Source organism: Saccostrea cucullata, unplaced genomic scaffold (genome assembly GCF_032062105.1).
Source record: "Saccostrea cucullata isolate Sc308-1 unplaced genomic scaffold, CSIRO_AGI_Scuc_v1 ctg2297, whole genome shotgun sequence".
Lineage (NCBI taxonomy): Eukaryota > Metazoa > Mollusca > Bivalvia > Ostreida > Ostreidae > Saccostrea > Saccostrea cuccullata.
Genome location: NW_026923228.1, coordinates 51,427 through 71,164, shown reverse-complemented (window position 1 = coordinate 71,164; position 19,738 = coordinate 51,427). Strand labels below are relative to the sequence as shown.

Here is a 19,738-nt window from a genome sequence, read left to right as displayed (position 1 = left end):
GCGGCTGCCTTTCAACATAATTGAAGATAAAAATCACAAAAAAAAAAAAAAAAAAAAAAAAAAACTTGTTGCATAAAACCGGAAATTTTTAATGTATAATTCAATGCAATAAATAACAGACTTGCGTCAGTACATTTTTTTTTTTTGGCTTTTATACCAAATTCATATTATAGATTTAAAAAGTAATTGTGAAGATAAGAAAACAACTTTTAATTGCATATATATCGAATGATTTTGCTTTTCATAGTGTAAAATGTGCACGTATTTTATTCCAGCTTACAATACATTCACGTTCGTATATGGTAATCTGTATGTAGTTATTATTACAAGTAATAATAAATTTGATCTCTGCTGCAAAATTATTAGTATTAGTTATAACCCTGTATAGGACGCATGCTTTTCTCTTTTACAGAGTGCTTTCCTTATAGTTAAGAAATCTTCTGTAACTTAACATTTACTATATCTCTCCATTTTATACAGTTTGCAGGTTAAGGGAATTCAAAATTTCTTTCAAAAAATAATAAAGCCGTGTATTTTTTCCCCGATAGATCATACCACCTTTAAGTAATGTAGAACAATGACCAGTTTACAGGAGAAGGATCACATACTAATCTCAAATAAGTTCAAATTTTCAAATTAGAGTTTTGATGTTTGACTCTCTGTTGATTCTAATCAGTTGTTAAAGTATTCTCTATGATCAGTATCTCAGCCACTGTCTATCTCACCCTATAATAATAAAATTTGTTCTAGTATCTTCAACTCAGATCGATCTTTTATGATCAAAGTTTGTAACAAACTTGGTATCAGCTATAAAGTATTAACTAGACTGTTGATCTGTCAGATCTGCCAAACTTTCATTCTTGTTAAGTCTGTTAGAATTCTAGAATTTCCCTGATGTACCAAATTTTTAACATTAAATATATTAAGATAACGAACACCATTCAAGCTCAAAAGTCTACTCAAACAATACAAATCAGAAGCAGAGAAGCCTCTAAAACAGTCCATTTCAATGATAAATGTACTTATATTTGATATATTCCATGCCATATGTATACTTGAATATATTTTGAAATTGTAAAGATTTCCCAGATTTAAAAATGATTAAACTAATATTTATATTTGGAATTTTTATTTGCGTAGTAACACACACATATTGATACAAAAAGTTCTGATTTTTATCACAGTATTGCACATATTTTCAAGAATGAGTATTAGGAAGACGTTTGGTGCTTTGTCTTAACACATTCATTCCCCTCTTCACAATTTTTTCTTGACGAGGCTTCGTTATTCCATTCTGAAAAAGATAATATCATATCTTAGAAATCTATTGTTTAATCTTTTCTTACAATTTAAAAAAAACCTATACGATATATTTCAAAATTGCCTTATTTCTAAGCAATCCTTGATCAAGGAAATAAATATTTGTATCCATTGCATACCTGCACCTTAATGTTTCCAGAAAAAGGATGAATAGCTGTTGTTCGATGGGCAAAATCCCACTTTGATGATAGAGGTTGGAGAAAGTAAGACGTTCAAAACATTATATTATTGTCTACTCCTGTCAATATTGCACATGAGTCACTTCCGACATACAAAACCACATTAATTAAATTTGCTAATGAAGTCATTTTTTATTAGCTGTCAAAGGAGCTGTCACTTTCAGAGCTATTAATAGACTCCTGAGAATATTTCCAGAGTTTAATGTTTTTCATTAAGATTCCGTAATACATCTTCTCGTCCGTGTCCTCCTCTTCAGGAAGCGGTCGCAGATACGGCGGGGGCGAGGCCTGATTGGCTGATACGAGTGATGATGCGGAACTACACAGTGATGCAAGATCATTCTCTGAATCAGACGATCTGCTAGCCCCAACATCTTCCAAACTGCCCATATCTGTTGAAGAAAAATGATTATTAATAACAAATATTGTCAAATATAAAACATGAAAGCTGTTGAACTTTATTTTAATACATTATAAGACACAAGAAGTGGCTCCAATAAAATTATAAAAAAAAATTATACACACCTGAATTTTGTTCATCTTTTCTGTCATCAACCATGATTGGAGCACTTCTATGTCGGACAAGGGGATTTCTTAGGCACATCATCTCTCCGGGTCTATTTCTGCTGCTGTTGATCCTTTCTGTACTCGTCCGCTTCAGGGAACCAAAGCTGGCACTTCTAAGAACAGGATTCCTATGTCTTGTGTTTGCCATGGATCCAATAGTTGTGTTAATTGAAATTAACTGCTTCATCAGCTTCACATCCTGATGTCTCATTTCCATCTGAACAATGAAATGAATAATGATAAAAATATATATTATTTTTTTGCTTCATGACAGAAATTTTTTAATTGCATTTTAAAAATGAAAAAGAAATGTTTTAATCTTTAAAATGTTTGATAAATCTATGTTCAAAGATTTAATATCTCATATCTTTACTCACCAATTCTGTCTTTAATTTTGAAAGCGCTAAAGTAATTCTGTCTAGAGATGAATCTTTCTCCATGTTTCACCGTTTGATTGAAAACGTATTTGCACGAGTACAGTTTACAGAGTTTTAACCTTATTTCAAAGGTGTCAAGAGATTTTATAGCAGGGACCTGTCTCGTTTTTAAAATTGATTGACGGGTCTCTCTAGATCTTTTCCACATATCACGTGATTCATCCAGCCCACTTTGTTTGTTGTCAAACTTAACAACCCAAAAATTAAATATAGGTAGTCATAAAGTGCACGAGACAATTAGCTTATGTGAATTATGGACTTCTATGTATGCCAGGTGACCTTAGCACAAAAAACAAATATCATTTCTGTACTAGTACTCAAGGAGTGGTAAAATCATTATAAACATAAATATTTTTTCATCTTAAATACACTTAGCTATTAGGAGTTTAAAGTACCTTGATCTACAATTCAGCACATTATCTTGGGAAGATACTAATCTCAATCTTTATTCTTTTTCCAGTTAAACATTCATTTTTACATAGAAGGCCGTTCATTCCACAAATTGGCTTCATAATACACCAAATCAAACAAGGACATAAAATTGTGATACTAGTGTCGAAAAAAGAAATGACTGGGTTCATAGGTGCAAATTCATATACTAGTTTATAATATAAAAATTAAATTAATATTTCCCTATATTTCAAATAAGTTCTTTTAAAGTCTTAATACGCGTACAGGTAATGTTTTATTTGTTTTCATATTTCCCTATAAGTAACAATATATTTCAATGCTAAAGGTCATATAAAAGTAATTTGATCACCAAAGTTGACCTAATTCTGAATTCAGCAATATCAACATCATGCAAAGTTTGCGCGTAACCTGTGTCATTTCACGTTTTTTGAAGTGAAAAAGAGTTCCATTTCACAGATTTTGATGTAGATTACATTTGTTATGACTAATTCTATTTTGAATTTTTAATTTATTCCATTGCCACTGCTGATGAATCTTGACATACATCAGGTTCTGGAGAAAGGAAGGATTATTCTTAATTTCCACCTGAATTCACCAGAGGGAATGATTAATATTTTGTTTATTGTAACTTAGATTTTGGTGTGAGATTTTAACAGAAAAAAGAGGTCAAGTCTTGAAATCGTTTTACTATTGGCTATGTACTTGCATCTGCATTTGTTTTCAAAAATAAAAAAATTTATATGTATCATTGTCATTTTTAAATACAGAATAATCTTTTTTCCCTGATGGTCAATTTTGATGAAAAGTCCTAAACAATATAAAAAAAAATTGGTATATAAAGAAAAGTTATCTGAAATGAAAATTACCTCAGGTATTTATTTTTTAACAGAGAAAATGAAGGAAAATAAATTATAAAAGAAGAAACAAAAAAGGGGGAAGAATGAAGAAAAGACACTTCTGTGACTTTCTCAATGTATTGTTATCAAAATGTTACCGTTTATTTAACAATTGTGTATTTTGTGAAACAAATGTTTGTTGTAACATCTATGTAGTTAATACTAGTAAATAAGTGAGAAAAAAAGCAATGTGCCTTTTTCAATAAATAAACTCATCTAATTATTGCTTTTCTTTAAGAAATTGACAAATCAGAATCGTATCATATGATGCACTAAAGATACGTGGAAAAAAGTATTCAGAAATTCATACATTAACAATACACTAAGTTAAGGACAGACTATGATCTTTAAATGTGTTTCTCAGTAATTATAAGCACTTTAAATATAATGTTGAAGTCATCTGAGTTCGGTGCTTTGCAGTTCATATCTACTGATTAGATGAACTATTGAATGCTTCTTTGGTTGTTTATGGAATGCACTTTGTGTTGGATTATGAATTGCCAACTTGTTAATTATTTTTTTCTTATAAGGTACGCTTTGACGAGAAGCAGTTTGCACATTGTTCTGCGAAAAGGAAACAAAGGGCATTTAATTTGGTTGATATTTTTTATAAATGTTTTATGTGTTATCTGTATTTATTAACACGGAATACAATTTCATGTGCATGTACTACTACGCTAGAAAAGAAAAATCCCTTTGTAGAGAATAAATCATCTTAAGAGCTTACAAGATATATTGACCTGCATTAAACATAAAATTTTAACAACGCTATGTCCATTTGAAACCATCAGACGTACCCCTATTTTTATTTACAGCTTTTTAGAAGGTGAAGAATTTATCCTACTTTTCTTCGTATAAAAAGGAAAGCTTTTGGCACTTGAGATAAATTATTGAGCATTTGTTTGGTCAAGCCTGCTCGGCTTACGATATGATTGGCAAATACATGATAAATCTTCATCACTATTCATTCGTCATTAAACATTTTTGAAAGTCTGCATAATAAATTGATAAAAAGTTCAACTGTTGTAATGTATGTTTACTCAGCCGTGTGGAAACCTCTAATAAAATACAGTAAAGGTAAAAATTTACTGATCGAAGAGGAGACATATAAACCACATAAAATGTCTGATTAAATGGATGTTACGAATATACCGGTAAATGCATGTGATCTCTCCTGTTTAAATGAAAACATCCTATATTGGTGTCGCCCAAGAAAATTTTCTGATCAGAAGTCGAAAGTCGTCAAACGATAGTGGAATTCCACTTGATTTTACACAAGGAAATGGAGAAAGACTCATCCGTAGATAGAATAACACAAGCTTTATCACGGCTTAAATCGGACTTGGTAAGTAACTATTCTTACTTTCGGTTTTAACCCTTTGTGTGCTTTTGTCGCTGCAATGTATTTCTGTGATCAAAATATAGGACATTTTCATTTCAGATAAGGACAAGAAAATTAATGTATTACATTTTTTTGGTATAATTTTATTTTTTTTCTCCCTTCTTAGGAGGATATACGGAATCAAGATGTCAAGCTTATGAAACAACTTTTAGCCATCAATAGTGCCATAACATCAATCACGAATCCAAGAACGAGAAATCCCATTGCAAGGAGTGCTACCTTTAGTTGTTCAGGAAAGAAACGCCCAGCTCTCAAATATCTAAAGAAGAGAGCTCATGATGACGTCATGTGTAATCTCAGAAACCCATTGGTCAGATATGGAAGTGAACCTCTAGTTGTCGATGACGAAATAGACAACAATGGTTCCATGGACTCAATGGAAGATTTAAATGCGGAATCAACCCCCTCATTTCCGCTATCTTCGTCTTTCAACGGAAAAGGAAGTGCTATACCACTGATGAGTTCTCTGTTGGAGGAAGACGAACTTGATGACGCAAAGTATCATGGGATTCTCATGAAAAATATAAGACTCTGGAAGCAGTCGAAGAAATATTTACAAAATTCAAAGGCGTCAAATTCAGATGTAATCGATAAAACATGAATTCGAAGAAATCAATTGCGTATATTTAAATAAAATTTAAAAAAAAAAATTATTTCATTTTTAATCTAGTTGCAAACGTAGGATTTATTTCTTTTATAATACATTATGCAAACTCTAAGAAAAACTACTATTTTATGTTAACAATAATTTACAAAAATTACAAAGGTATCATTAAAGCGTCAAAATGATCACTAAAGTAAATCAAATCAAATTCATTATAGTAAATCAAAGTTTGCAAAGTTTACGCTTTTGTAAATCAAAGTGTCATTATAGTTTTCAAACCCTCAAAAATATCACTATGGTTAACCATAATAGTATTTTTGTTGGGGAATATGAAGTACATTATAGAGGAAAAGTCTTGGCGTACCAAGAAGGATTATTTGGTGTACGTCATATATTGTTTAATTAATTATAAAAATGCTATAATACTTCAAGAATTCTAAATAACAGAAGAAGATATACGACGAACAAATGCATGTATGAAGCATTTTAATTTTATTTCTTTAGAAATTCAAAATGTTAATGTATTAATCCAGCATATTCTTTAAACCGGATAAAAACATATTATGCTGTATATATGCTAATGATTATAGGTCGTGGGAAAGACGTAATGAAAATCTCTTCGCAGAAACACGTCCCTATCTGTCTGTTATTACATAATGAATAGAGAGGAAAACAAACAATGAATCATATTTCAGCCATAAATGTATTTGATATGCAGAACACCGTCTGTCTTGGTAAGGAGTATAGGAACAGTGCATTTAATTTCAGTCATACAGGTATATCTTCTTGAGTCATGAAATTTATGCAGGTGTAATAAAAATGATCTCAACATAGGAACAATGACTGCCGTTGATTTCGTTATCAGTGTAAGTAAAGATTATATCCTCTGTCGTCACTGGGTCACAGCGACACCTTAACCTTCACTTTTTTCAAGTAATTGATGGATTGGTTTATCAGGTCATAACAAGAAAGAGATCAAAATGGTGAGATGAAAATCGAAATTCATTTCTGAGTTTTCTTATGGAAAATAACAATTCCAAATACTCTCACGACATGAAGCGAGTTCTGATGTTAATGGAAGCAAGATATTTCACCTGCAAAGACTCTAACACAATGAGAACATTCTTTTTCATTTGAAGCAACATGGCAACGAAATCTAAGGATAGTGACGTCACGGCATGCAGAGAGCAGGGACCAAGGTGGTTCTGGAATCCGAAAAGATTACATAATGAAAAGAAACTCACGGATCAATTTCGAGGATTATAAAAAAGATGAAAAATCGCTTCAACCCCCTTTCAACTTCGGGAGGGTGCATTATTTGAAGATTAATCTTATTCTAAATGTCTAATCACTTAACTTTGATGATGATGATTTAATAGTATCAAATGACAAGACCTTGAGAATTGGGTATTGAAGTTGCTACCTCAACGTGGGGCGAAATCGGAATGTATTTTAATTTAATCTTTTTAAGGATCTAAATGCATCTTGCAATGATAAAAAGATTTATAGTGATACATTAATAGATGGTCGAGCTAGATGAATTCCAAAATTGAATCTACATTGTTCACATTACAGGGAAAATAAAGGGTTTCAATAAACGTACCGGTATAATCTTCTCTGCAGGAACTTGCATCTTTTGAGCTAAACTTTAATAGTATATAATTTGACATCTATTTTACCTCACTTTATAAGTGCTAAGCGTGTAATTATATATCGCACAACGTGCGTATAATGTGCAACAATGTATTTCTTTGCAATGCAGGAGTGACCTTGGTACCATAAGAGGTTTATTACCTGAAGATATTTTTATTATGAATTTATCACGAACACTTACTTCTACACTGTAAGCATATAGGAGATAAAACATAAGGTAGTGTTTATTTTGAAAGGGATTCGTGTTTCAGAATTTGATTTTTTAAATTAAATCAAAGAAAGGTTGAAAAATTCAAGAGTTGTTTGAAACACTTATTAGGGGAATTATTATTCGAAACGATACTCTTATCATACAGGAAGGTTGATTTTTCTATTAGAGTTCAGGAAATCAAAAGGTTCACATGATCAAAGTAAATTTGAAAGATCGAATGACTTCAAAAGAGAATCTTTTGCACAAGAGCTATGTGGTGGGAGGTACTGTTTAATTGACCAACCTAATTTAAGTTACTGAATTAACACACATGCATGTGTAAAATCAAGGTTGCCTTTGTGTAATCAACAGGTGCTTGAGGACAGGGCACATGCACACCCCTTTAAAACCTCGGGTCGTTTCGACTGTTTCTCAAAAAATATTCTTTAAAAAATTCTAATCAAGTAATCATATATAATAACGTGGAATAGAAATAACAAAATATACATGTTGAAGAAAAGTTTTTGAAGTGTTAGTATATATATATATATATATATATATATATAACAAATATGAAATTGTAAGATACTCTTGAAATTTATGAGAAAGAGAAAAAATCGAAAATGCTTACAGGTGTAGGTGTGTATGCGTGGGGATATCTTAAAACCCCTGTGTGTGAATTACAACTTTTAAAAAATTAATATACTTTTTTTTTTTTTTTTTTTTTTACAAAATTGTCAAAAGAAAAATAGTCAAAATGAAGTCGGTTGATTGGCTGGAAGGAGGAAAAAAGATCGAACTGGAGAAAGAAAATATTCAAGGAAATCATGAAGGGGGAAATGGGAAAAGGAGAAAAATAGGAAAATTATTAATGGGACTAACTATTTCAAAAAGTTTTTGACTTTTAAAAGCAGATGTACATGTATGGGTTATGATCTTTATGGGAGTTTCAGTACACATCTCTTTCATTTAGTTTCTGTAAGATTATTACACTGTGCAATGTTTGCCCTTCAAATACTATTTCTAGGTCAATAATGAGTTTTTAACCCAGATTCATGAAAATCTCTAGACTGAAATACGAGAACTTGCCATTGACAAATTTGTTACTACTTTATATTACTGGAATTAGCATGGAATAATCTTTTACCTGCGCTTGAAAACTATCAGTTCCGAAGGTCTGATTCCAACTGATTATATATATAAATTAACAACAAAACATACACCGACATTGAACAAAGACTAAGTTAAACGTATAATTATTGTCCCCCGCTTGAAAAGTGGGGGATATTAATTTGGGTTTGTCCGTCCGTCCGTCCGTCCGTCCGTCTGTCCGTCCGTGTTTACGAGAGTGCATTTATTGGGTATTTTTCATGCCAAGATTGTACTTATTGGGTACTTTTTGCTTATTGGGTATACCCAATAAGAAGTGTCGCTGAATATGCTTAAAACACCCTAATTGGGTATTTGCAGGTTAGTACCCAACAAAACTTGGACACGACGATTTGTCCAAAAAAGTGTCCGAAAAAGTTGCTTTCACGGACACACCGTGTTTTGTTGTTTCAGTTTTACATTCGGAACTCTAAATTCTTGAGAGTTCCGAAAATCAACTTCCGTTGATCCTGATCATAACAACGTTTGTTTAAAACTTTTCATGGAAAAGAATATGGCGACTAAGAAACACTTAATGTCAGCAAGATTTTCTGATTGACAAGAGAAAAGGTAAGTTTATTCTATTAATATTTATCCATTGCTGGGTTCTTGTTTAAGGAAAATAGATTTTAATGTAATTTTGAAAACAATTGTGTACAAAATTAAAATAGATGTATCGGAACAATTAATCCTAAGTTGCACTTGTTTGTATTTTGAATTTTCTCTGTCTTTTTAACTCTCTTGAGGGCGAGAAGTATTTAGTAAATGACCGTATATTGTTAGATAATCTTTAATAAATCGAAAGTGTTTATTATTTAATTTTATATCATTACCAACTAAGTATGTTCTGACAATGTATACTGGAAAGGGAAATGAAAATTTTAACAATCGTGTGTTCATAAATCAGCTGTAAATTATCGGTTCATGTAGACAGTATTACAATCGCAAAGTGGGCTGAGATGATGATAAATGGGATATTGACAACAACTAAATAATTGTATGTAAGTTTATCTCATCTGATATGTAACTTAAGAGATTCATTGTATTACTGAAAAACTTTCAGTCAAAACAGTGCTTCTTTCTGTCTTTGATTTTGACTGAGTGTCTGCTTTATTTTGATTTTTTTTTAAAAATAATTGTTTTTGTCATTTGTTTTAATTAATTTAAAACAATACTGAAATTGATATAGGGCTACTATATTTCACATGATGGGTGTGTAAGTAGCATCGCGCTACACCCGGGGCTTCCATTTTTGAGGATGGGGCTAGTGGTTTTCTGCACTGAGGAATCCCCTTGGGCTATTAGGAAATTTAAAATACACATGTAATACATGAAAAGCACCACCGGTATTTTCACTCTCTTTTGCTATTAAATTCCCTAATATGGAAATATTCCAGACAGCATGCTCATATTATCCATAAATCTCCACAACTGCATCCATTTTGCAGTACTACCAGACTGATTTACTTAAAAACGATCTTTTATTTCCTAATTTGAATTCCCCCCTTTCCTTTGTTTAATATAGCAATATATGCTTGTACATATATGCCTCACAGATATCTCATTATTAAATTATATACATTCACTCAATCAGCTTAATGATAAGTGTCATGCAATTATGTAGCGTTTTTTAAAAGCCACATATGGCGTAACTGATCAAAAATATATTTTTGAAAAATACAAAATTAAGTAAAGAAATATAGTTAATACATTCAAATTAAAGCTTTTCATACAATTCGGAGCACGGAGAACACCTCGTTTTATCTTCTCTGTAATGTGTTATTTAAATCTTTTGTATTTTCTTCCAAGTCGGAGAAAATTCCGAGAATCCAAATTAAATTTTGATATCTTTATAACGCAATTGACTTAGATCTTTATCATGTTTATATAAAGTAATGATACAAATAATAAGTTCTTATAATTTTAGTCTAATAATTTTCATTGTATGGCTTTAAATGATTCAAGATGAAAACAAAATGATTTTTGCTTCGTTTTAATTAGACGAACTAGTGAATGACCAGAAAAGGAATATTTAATATCTTTTTTTCATTTTTTTAAATCATTTAATTTATATATGATTGAATTTAACTAGCTAAAATTAAATTAAACTTTAATTTTAAAAGAATCATCTGTAGTTAATACCCTGGGGCCCGTTTCATCAAAGGTCGTACGCCCAGTCGTAGCGCTACGCCGGCGTAAAGTCGGGACTAGCACGAATATTTGCATTTCATTAAAGAGCGTATCGTTACGCCTGACTAAATTTAGGCCAAAATTTTACGTCACTCATAGGTAGGCGTAAGTTATGGCGTAAAGTTAAAATAAGGCCTTTTTATTAATTTTAGCGAGTTCTAAAGAAAAAGTAAGGTTCTAAGAAGAATTTAAAATACAAACAATGCATTATTTAATTATACATATTATGAAGAGGGGGAGGGGGGGGTGTTGTTACAACTACTTGGGGACGTAGTTGGTTTGAGTAATAACGTACTCGAATAATATTTTGATAAATTTCTGCTGAGAAGAAAAGATTGTCTTATTAGAGATTTCTTACGTTTTGACAATGCATTCATACACATTTGATTGTGGTATTGTATGTCTAAGGTATTGTAAATCAATTTACATATATAACTGTATTTCTACACCCCGCTTGAAAAGCGGGACGGTACATGTATATGTACATGTATATACTATTTAGTAATCGGGATGTCCGTCCCTCCATCTGTTACGCCTTGGGGGTACCCATCTCTATCCACAACTCCTTTCATATCACTGATTGAAATTTGGTGAAATTTTCACAGAATCTTTATTATATATTGCCATTGTGCCTTATTGTACTTTTTGATCCGACACACATTTTGGGTTTCCCACAGCAAAACATGGACACTGCCATTATATTTATATGGAAGGCGGGGGGATATCTTTTATTGAACTCATTGCTTACGGTACCTCTAGTTTCTTTTTCATTTACTAAAAAGAGACCCATTAAAATTGTCTATTTTGAAAAATATTTTCCAACAGCATATTTTCTGAAAAACAAAAATTACAAAAAAAAAAAAAAAAAAAAAAAAGAAAAAAAAATCGGTTTCAAAAGCATAGTTATCATCTTTCATGTAATTTTCTACATTTAAGAAAAAAAAACAAAAAAATAACCCATCTTAAAACCAAATAGTTTTTGTCATGTTTGAAGAGTCCATTTATTTACTTCTCGTCCACATGCGTGGATCCAGAGGGGGTCGGAGAGAGGGTCCAGTATCTCCCGAATTTGCAGATTAATTAACATTGAATGTACAGATTACTTAGTTAAGGACGAAAGTAATTATTTTCCTAGGTATCTGGGACAAGTGATGTTCCCGGTGAATCATAGACCCCAACCCAGGGAGGGGGTTGGGGTCTCATAGACAATAAGAGATTTTTGAAAGTGATAATAAATTATTGCTTTTATAATATCGATGTAAGACGGTGATAATTACACAGTTAAGTTCAAGAATGAATTATTCCTAAAATTTTTTTCTCAGACAAACATTGATGCAGAAGACATCTTTAATTTTCTTAATTTTGTTTAAAAGAGCAAATCTTACATAGTACAGTATAAGATAATCTGAGCGCATATAAAGCACTTATAAGATGAAAATATACATGTTTTTGATTTCCTGCATTACTTACATTTTAATGAAAACAAAATAAAGAGTAGCTGTAACTAAATTTTAAAGACAGAGACCACACAAGCAGAGAATTTTTGTAAGAATATCTTTGTAGTCATTTTTCCAAATCTCTCTCTCTCTCTCTCTCTCTCTCTCTCTCTCTGCATACTTTTAAAACGGTACATCACATTTAATCTGCAGATAGTAAAGAATTTTTTTCTATAACTGAACAATTATGAATCAATTGAATTGACAAAAAATTAATAAATACAGAGAGGATTATCTTACATGTACCATGGTAGTAAACGTGTAAAATTTATTTCTTGACTCAAAATGTGTTATATGTAAACCGTTTGCATTTTGTTTTCATTATTTTTGCTTGCATATACATTTCTTATTAAAATTTTTAAATCTTATTCTGTCTCAAACTTAATTATTAGTATTTGTCAGTAGAATCAGTATTTATCGAATCATGAAATTTATTATCAAACGCGAAGTTATTAAGCTGTATCAATTTCGGGAAGAGGGGGTATGGCTGTAATTAAATTTCCAAAATAATTCCGAAATACAAGTACATTACTGTCCTTTTCATCCTTTCAATTTATTAGACTTTTATTATTGAAATATTGTAAAAAACTAAAATTGGTTTCTTAAAAGATGCATGTCTCTTACATAACACTATAAACCCATGCATGTTTCAATTAGTGCAAATATTAATTTATCTATAATTTTTGTTATTCTGTACTTTGACGTGCTACAATCTATACATGTTTGTACGCTTTGGTTAATGTTTATGTTTTTGCGCCTGCGCAATGCAACGTTGTCAAGGACTAGTCCTGTGACTAAGCATATCTTTTACGACTAGACTTATGCCACTTGGTGAAACGCAAATTACGCCCGACTAAATTTTGGCGTAATCCCCGGATGTACGCCTAAGTTAAGGCTTAACTTTACGACTTTTGATGAAACGGGCCCCTGACTTTTTTCACGATGAACTTTTTTTCAATGTTACTTTTTAATTTTTGCCTCTATATTTGGGCTTGTCACTTTTTACTCGGGGATAGTAACTTTATTGCCACAAAGCTGTGGATTAGTACTTGATTTCCTTTATTGCACAGCTAAGACTATGATTTAATAGCACGAAAAGCTAATGGGTTTACGTATGTGAATTTATATGATTAATGTTTACTTGTGATTTTAGGATAACTGGAGATAATGATTCCTTTTTTCCATTGATTTACATAAATATTTTCCGAAGTATTATGTTACAATAAATTGGTTTAGATTTTTTTTTATATAAAAGTAATTAATAATTACAATGGAAATTAAAACCATAATCATGTTCATTGAGGATTTTCAATATGTAACAGGTCAAACAGGAACTTCAATTGTGAACATTGCAGAGAACACACCCATCAGAAGATGACCCTCAGAAATAGGACAATTGTAAGTAATCAGTAAAATGAACAGGAATACTTCATGCCAACCATAAGATCTTTAGAGACATTTTCGCTTCTTAAATTAGAAGAGATAGAGGGAAAAACTTGTACATACTACATAACTACTAGGCAACCAACCTTTAACTGCAGGAAAGCTTTTGGTATACATGTGCAATACAGCTACATAAAACCTCTTTAGTATTCATGTTAAGTTTGATAAAGTACCTTAGTATTTTTTCTAGTGTTTGCCAACATTTTCATGCACACTGTTTGCTTGTTTGTACTATCATTTTATTTTAAATTCTTCAGATGCCCTTTACCTTTGCCAGTTTAGAATCATTTGTTTTAAGGGCGTCTGAGGGTTGGTTTCAGAACTTAATTAATTGTAAAGTAAATACTGGGGTACTATACGGTCATAGGTTATGTTAATACATGTATAACATTTTGTTCTGATAGAGGTGGCATACAGGAAAAGAAACAATACTAGATATCACTTCAAAGGAATAAAACAGCTTCATCTTGTAGGTGTATTTTATTTAAGGATCACTACTTCATGTCTGATGTGCTGAAAGTTATTCATAATCTGTTTGACTGTAATTTTTCATATTTCCAACTTCTATCCAGCTTAGTCAATTTTAATCAAATTTTGTGCAAAGCATACCCCAGGAAGGGGGGATGGAGTGTCAAATGTGACTCAGTCCCTGTCAATATAATTTCAAAGCAGTTAGTAAGGTTTGGGTCAATTTTAAATCCTCTTTAGCAGAACCATTGGGCTAAAAACAATACTAATGTGAAAGCTTTATCATTAAGTGTAGAGATGTTTTTGAAGATTATGTACCCTTAATGTACTAATAATGTTACATTAGAAGTCTAAAATTTGCAAGGAATAGGTGTAAAATCTTTTTAAAATCTACTTCTTAACAATCAGAAACTAACATACTGTCTAATTAATATGCAACATCGTTTTGTGTGTTGAATAATGATTCCATTTTGATAAAATTATGGCGGATGGGGGGGTAGGATGAAGATGCAGTTAGACATAGAAGAAAAAAAAAGAGTTGATAGAATTTAGTTTTTCTTCCATTTTATTTATCAATAAATATTTCTGAATAAGAAATATACTTCTACTTCTTGGTTGGGTTTGATCAACATAAAGGGTGATCTTGCTGTAGTCAAGAAAAACATGTTTTATACGGCAAAGAAATGCCTTTATGATTATCTAATTGCAGAATGAATAAAATGGACAGAGGCAGAACTGAAGGAGATGCATGAAATGAGGAATATTTCAAAGATTGCTTGAGCATAACCATTGCTACTGGATAAACATATGGCAATATAAAAGAGCAGGGTCAATGGAGGTATCATACAGTATAGGCCATGAGAGACCCTGAAGAAGAAAGTATTGAACAGAAACAAAAATAAAACCATTTTGACATTTATTGAAATATAGGATCAAAGTCTTACATGTAAAATTTGGGCATGTAATGACTTTTCTCTAGCTCTAAGACTTATAACAGTGATGATTTGATTTAATATCTTTATCCCAATTTGTCGAAAAGATTTGCACAGTGCATCAATTATTTTAAAGTTTTGATACAACGAATTCATTCATTGTACTTGTAACTGAGTTTTCTGGTGCGACACTGTTTTATCGGCTTCAAAACTAAGTTTGTGATTTCCAAACCAGATTAATGAGATCATGTAATATCTTTTAACATCGGTGACTTTTTAATCCATTCTTTTACATCTCAGAAGTATTTTTATTATTACAGGGAAAATATGCGGATATGCATTGTACATGTATCTGTAATAAACAGGATTCTAGAAATTTTCCATATAATACAACACAATCTTAGCAACTGAAGGCAAATATTTTATCAAGGGTGTGATCTATTTATCAATATGGTTTTCAGCATCTTGCTCTACCTGTAATGACTTGCTCCAAGTTCCAATATTTAAATTTAAATTTTGCAAACATGATTATAAAATTCTTTAAAAGCCAAATAGTTTAGGCACAAAATGCTTATTTGTAAAGTGTACACTGAATGAGATGTGGAATGTTAGAATTAAAGTATTAAATATGATTTGGACTTATGTATGCTTATGCAGATAAATTTGAATTCAACTAGGGAAGGTAAATGTCATACTTATTGGGTTTGCAATCTAATGCAAGAGTATAAATATCCAAGACAAATTTGACAATTTTAATGAAGGTATAAGTAACCCAAGAAGAATTGGACAGGTAAACATCACCTGTTGGGTTTTATTCTAATGTTGGGATGTAATATCCAAGAAGAGTTGAACCAATGTCCAATACCTATTGGGTTTTCTTTCTTATGAAAAAAAATTTGAGTAACCCAAGAAGAATGTCCAATACCTTTTAGTTTATATATTATTGAAAGGATGAAGATATCCAAGAGGAATTGGACAGGTGTCCATTACATGTTGGGTAGTATTCTGATGAGGGGATTCTCAAGAAACCCAAGAATTAGACAAGTGTCCATTGCCTGTTGGGTGGGATGTAGATATCCATGAGGAGTTGGACGGATGTCCATTACCTTTTGGATGGTATTCTGATGAAACAATTCAAGAAACCCAAGAGGAATTGGACAAGTGTCCATTACCTGTTGGGTGGGATGTAGATATCCAAGAGGAGTTGGACAGGTGTCCATTACCTGTTGGGTTGTATTTTATGAGGAGATTCAAGAAACCCAAGAATTAGACAAGTGTCCATTGCCTGTTGGGTAGGATGTAGATATCCAAGAGGAGTTGGACAGGTGTCCATTACCTGTTGGGTGGTATTCTGATGAAACAATTCAAGAAACCCAAGAAGAATTGGACAAGTGTCCATTACCTGTTGGGTGGGATGTAGATATTCAAGAGGAGTTGGACAGGTGTCCATTACCTGTTGGGTTGTATTTTGATGATGCAATTCAAGAAACCCAAGAATTAGACAAGTGTCCATTGCCTGTTGGGTGGGATGTAGATATCCAAGAGGAGATGGACAGATGTCCATTACCTGTTGGGTGGTATTCTGATGAAACAATTCAAGAAACCCAAGAAGAATTGGACAAGTGTCCATTACCTGTTGGGTGGGATGTAGATATCCAAGAGGAGTTGGACAGGTGACCTGTTGGGTTGTATTTTATGAGGAGATTCAAGAAACCCAAATAGAATTGGACAATGTACACATGTTCAATTGTTCTTGGGTAGTTTTATCCCTTCGTCAAAATACAACCCAACAGGTATAGGACACCTGTCCAATGCCTGTTGGATACCTTCATTCTGTCCAACATGTAATGGGCATTTGCTTATTATTAATTGGTCATGACTCAAAAAGGTTTCTCCTTAAATACTTAATTTTGTTATTCAAGAAAGGTTGAACAGAGTCTGAGATGTGTTGAGTTGTGTTTTCACAATTCAGTTTTTTTGCACTTAGGTATTCATATATTTTAATATTAGTTATTTTGAAATATACAGGTGTATATCCTTATTGCTAAGAACAAATTAGTTAGGTGTTACAATAAAAGAGCTATATCACAGAAATTGACAAAAATATGGGTTCAAAACCAAAGGTTTTCAGTCTTGTCTGAATTTACAAGCAAATTTTAAATATATAATAAATTTGAAATGAATAAAAAACAATAAGAAAAAACCCAATAAAATACGGACACGAGGATTAATATCCAATAAGATTTGAACAGTAACTACCCAAATAATGCTCTCTCGTGTGTACACTTTTTTTGTATCCAATAAGCAGCATCCAATAGGACTTGGACTTGATGTACCCAATATATAACCAAATGTGTGTCCGTCCGTCCGTCCGTCCGTCTTTCTGTCTGTCTGTAACGCTTTCGTTTCCACACGATATCTCGAGAACCCTTTGAGCTTTTGCAATGAAATTTAGCATAGCAACTCCCTATGGACTAAAGAAGACCCCTATTGATTTTGAGGTCAAAAGGTCAAAGGTCAAGGTCATAAATAAGCAAATTCTGTCTGTTAAAACTCTTTCGTTTCCACACGATATCTCTAGAACCATTTGAGCTATCGCAATGAAATTTTACATAACAACTCCCTGTGGCCTAAAGAAGACCCCTATTGATTTTGAGGTCAAAAGGTCAAAGTTCAAGGTCGTAAATTTATACATTCTGTCTGTGTGTAACACTATCATTTCCGGGGGATATTTGAAGAAGATTTTGAGCTTATGCAATGTAATTTTATACCAAAACTCCCTAGGACGTCTCTCGCCCCTCTCAAAGTGCCCCGCCCCGTTTGTTTTATTAGTATTTATAGTATTACATGTCGCTATTTTTAGCGCAGGGGCATGAGGAGAGTTATTGCGTATAAAACAGGTTCTCGGCGGACTTTATGTTCTTATTACATCTATTAGAACTGTTTAATAAAGGCTAAATAAATCAAACACCATGGATTGTGTAAAATTTTGAGAATACCAAACATGAAAACATGAATATATACATGTATGTTACTTCAGTTCTGCATATACTTCACCCCATGTAAAGCGACTCCGTGGTCTAGTGGTTATGTCTCTCGCTTCAAATGTGAGAGGTCACGAGATCGAATCTCGATCGTACCATTCTTTTTTTTTTTTTTTTTCTTTTTTTTTTAAATACTTTTTTTTTTTACTAAATGATAGTATTCAGCATGTGAAATGAAAAATTTATGAGGTTATAAAATCATCATTCAGTGTGATAAATATTCCATATAAAAAAAATCTATACACATAATAAAGAATAAGCAATCAAATCTTTATATGTATATTGACATACATGTATTTTATTTCCTTCAGTATACATGTATACATTTAATAACTCTACAAATTCAGTCAGGGGGAGCCGACTTTTTCCCTAAGCGGGGGACACGAATTCTCTGAATTAGCTTGTATATAAAGAAATCAAGTATCAAACATACATGGAGCGAATGGTGAGATTTTAGCGGTATGTACATGTGTATAATAGAATTAGAGTAGATTTAGTTAAAGTGACAATAAATATAAACAGAAGTAAATTAAGAGATAAAAAGATAGGATTATATCTATACAAAGGTTTTTGTAATGTACAAACAGGAGTTGCTTTTTTGGCAAGTTCTGTGAATTAAAATCAAAACTGTTCTAACTGTATCAGATTTATTTAAATTTTATGGTCTTAGAATAGTGTACAATGTACGATACAAAAACTCTCTAAATACTTGTTTGTAATATTTTGGGATGTGATATGTGCCTCGGAGTACAGTTAAGATTTTGAAAAGAGATAAAGTAGAATATTACTAATGTATGTTATAATCAAACTTTTTTAGTTGTTCTGTTTTAAATGTACATGTATGTACATACCTGTACATTTGTAGTGTTTTTTTTTTTTTTTAATTTCAGTTCATTGAAACCCATGAATTTTTTTTTTATGTATTAATTTTGTACATTGTACAATAAAGGATAAAGCGGAGAGAAAAAACGAATCCTCCCCGGCGGGGAATCGAACCCCGGTCTCCCGCGTGACAGGCGGGGATACTTACCACTATACTACCGAGGATTCATGATGAGGAGAGGTTTAATTCCATTCAGTGCAAAAACTAGTGGAGTAGATGTCACGTGACTTTATTCGATTAGATTGCATTCGGCAAACCTCGGCTGATTCCGTCGCCCTCATCGTTGGAAGCGGATCAACATTATTAGCGAAGCGAACACAGACAATCCAGGGTACACGAATTTGTTAATTACATGTACCTATAAGTTTAAAAGGGAAACACAAGCACGTTATTTAATGTCTCTGTTATAAAATTTAAAAAAATATATATATATATATAATACTGAATTTATTTATTATTATTCTGCAGGAAATA

At 32.0% G+C, this 19,738-nt stretch overlaps 2 protein-coding genes, 1 long non-coding RNA gene and 1 other non-coding gene across 4 annotated transcripts; 2 read left to right on the top strand and 2 right to left on the bottom strand.

Annotated features, from left to right (window-relative positions):
* Positions 1-1,140: 1,140 nt before the first annotated feature.
* LOC134263471 (uncharacterized) lies at positions 1,141-2,572 on the bottom strand. The gene is made up of 4 exons (XM_062745820.1): positions 2,444-2,572; positions 2,025-2,283; positions 1,440-1,891; positions 1,141-1,294 (listed from the first exon to the last, which is right to left on the bottom strand). Exons 1-3 carry the CDS (start codon positions 2,504-2,506, stop codon positions 1,635-1,637), a joined length of 579 nt encoding a protein of 192 aa, XP_062601804.1. The 5' UTR covers positions 2,507-2,572; the 3' UTR covers positions 1,141-1,294; positions 1,440-1,634.
* Positions 2,573-4,805: 2,233 nt separating this feature from the next.
* LOC134263470 (uncharacterized) lies at positions 4,806-5,828 on the top strand. The gene is made up of 2 exons (XM_062745819.1): positions 4,806-5,155; positions 5,319-5,828. Exons 1-2 carry the CDS (start codon positions 5,093-5,095, stop codon positions 5,811-5,813), a joined length of 558 nt encoding a protein of 185 aa, XP_062601803.1. The 5' UTR covers positions 4,806-5,092; the 3' UTR covers positions 5,814-5,828.
* A 3,496-nt stretch (positions 5,829-9,324) lies between these two features.
* Positions 9,325-15,443, top strand: LOC134263469 (uncharacterized). Its single transcript, XR_009991268.1, has 3 exons — positions 9,325-9,378; positions 13,817-13,892; positions 15,115-15,443. It is a non-coding gene; the product is annotated as an uncharacterized LOC134263469 (long non-coding RNA).
* Positions 15,444-19,356: 3,913 nt separating this feature from the next.
* On the bottom strand, positions 19,357-19,428 carry Trnad-guc (transfer RNA aspartic acid (anticodon GUC)). The gene has a single exon. It is a non-coding gene; the product is annotated as a tRNA-Asp (tRNA).
* Positions 19,429-19,738: the final 310 nt, after the last annotated feature.

What these genes read in the sequence shown, in the direction of transcription:
- LOC134263470 (XM_062745819.1), top strand. Translation starts at nt 5,093, where the DNA reads ATGGAGAAAGACTCATCCGTAGATAGAATAACACAAGCTTTATCACGG. An exon ending in CACGGCTTAAATCGGACTTG is followed by an intron (nt 5,156 to 5,318) that starts GTAAGTAACTAT and finishes CTCCCTTCTTAG; the next exon opens with GAGGATATACGGAATCAAGA.
- LOC134263471 (XM_062745820.1), bottom strand. Translation starts at nt 2,506, where the DNA reads ATGGAGAAAGATTCATCTCTAGACAGAATTACTTTAGCGCTTTCAAAA. An exon ending in CAAAATTAAAGACAGAATTG is followed by an intron (nt 2,284 to 2,443) that starts GTGAGTAAAGAT and finishes TTCATTGTTCAG; the next exon opens with ATGGAAATGAGACATCAGGA. An exon ending in AAAAGATGAACAAAATTCAG is followed by an intron (nt 1,892 to 2,024) that starts GTGTGTATAATT and finishes TTTCTTCAACAG; the next exon opens with ATATGGGCAGTTTGGAAGAT.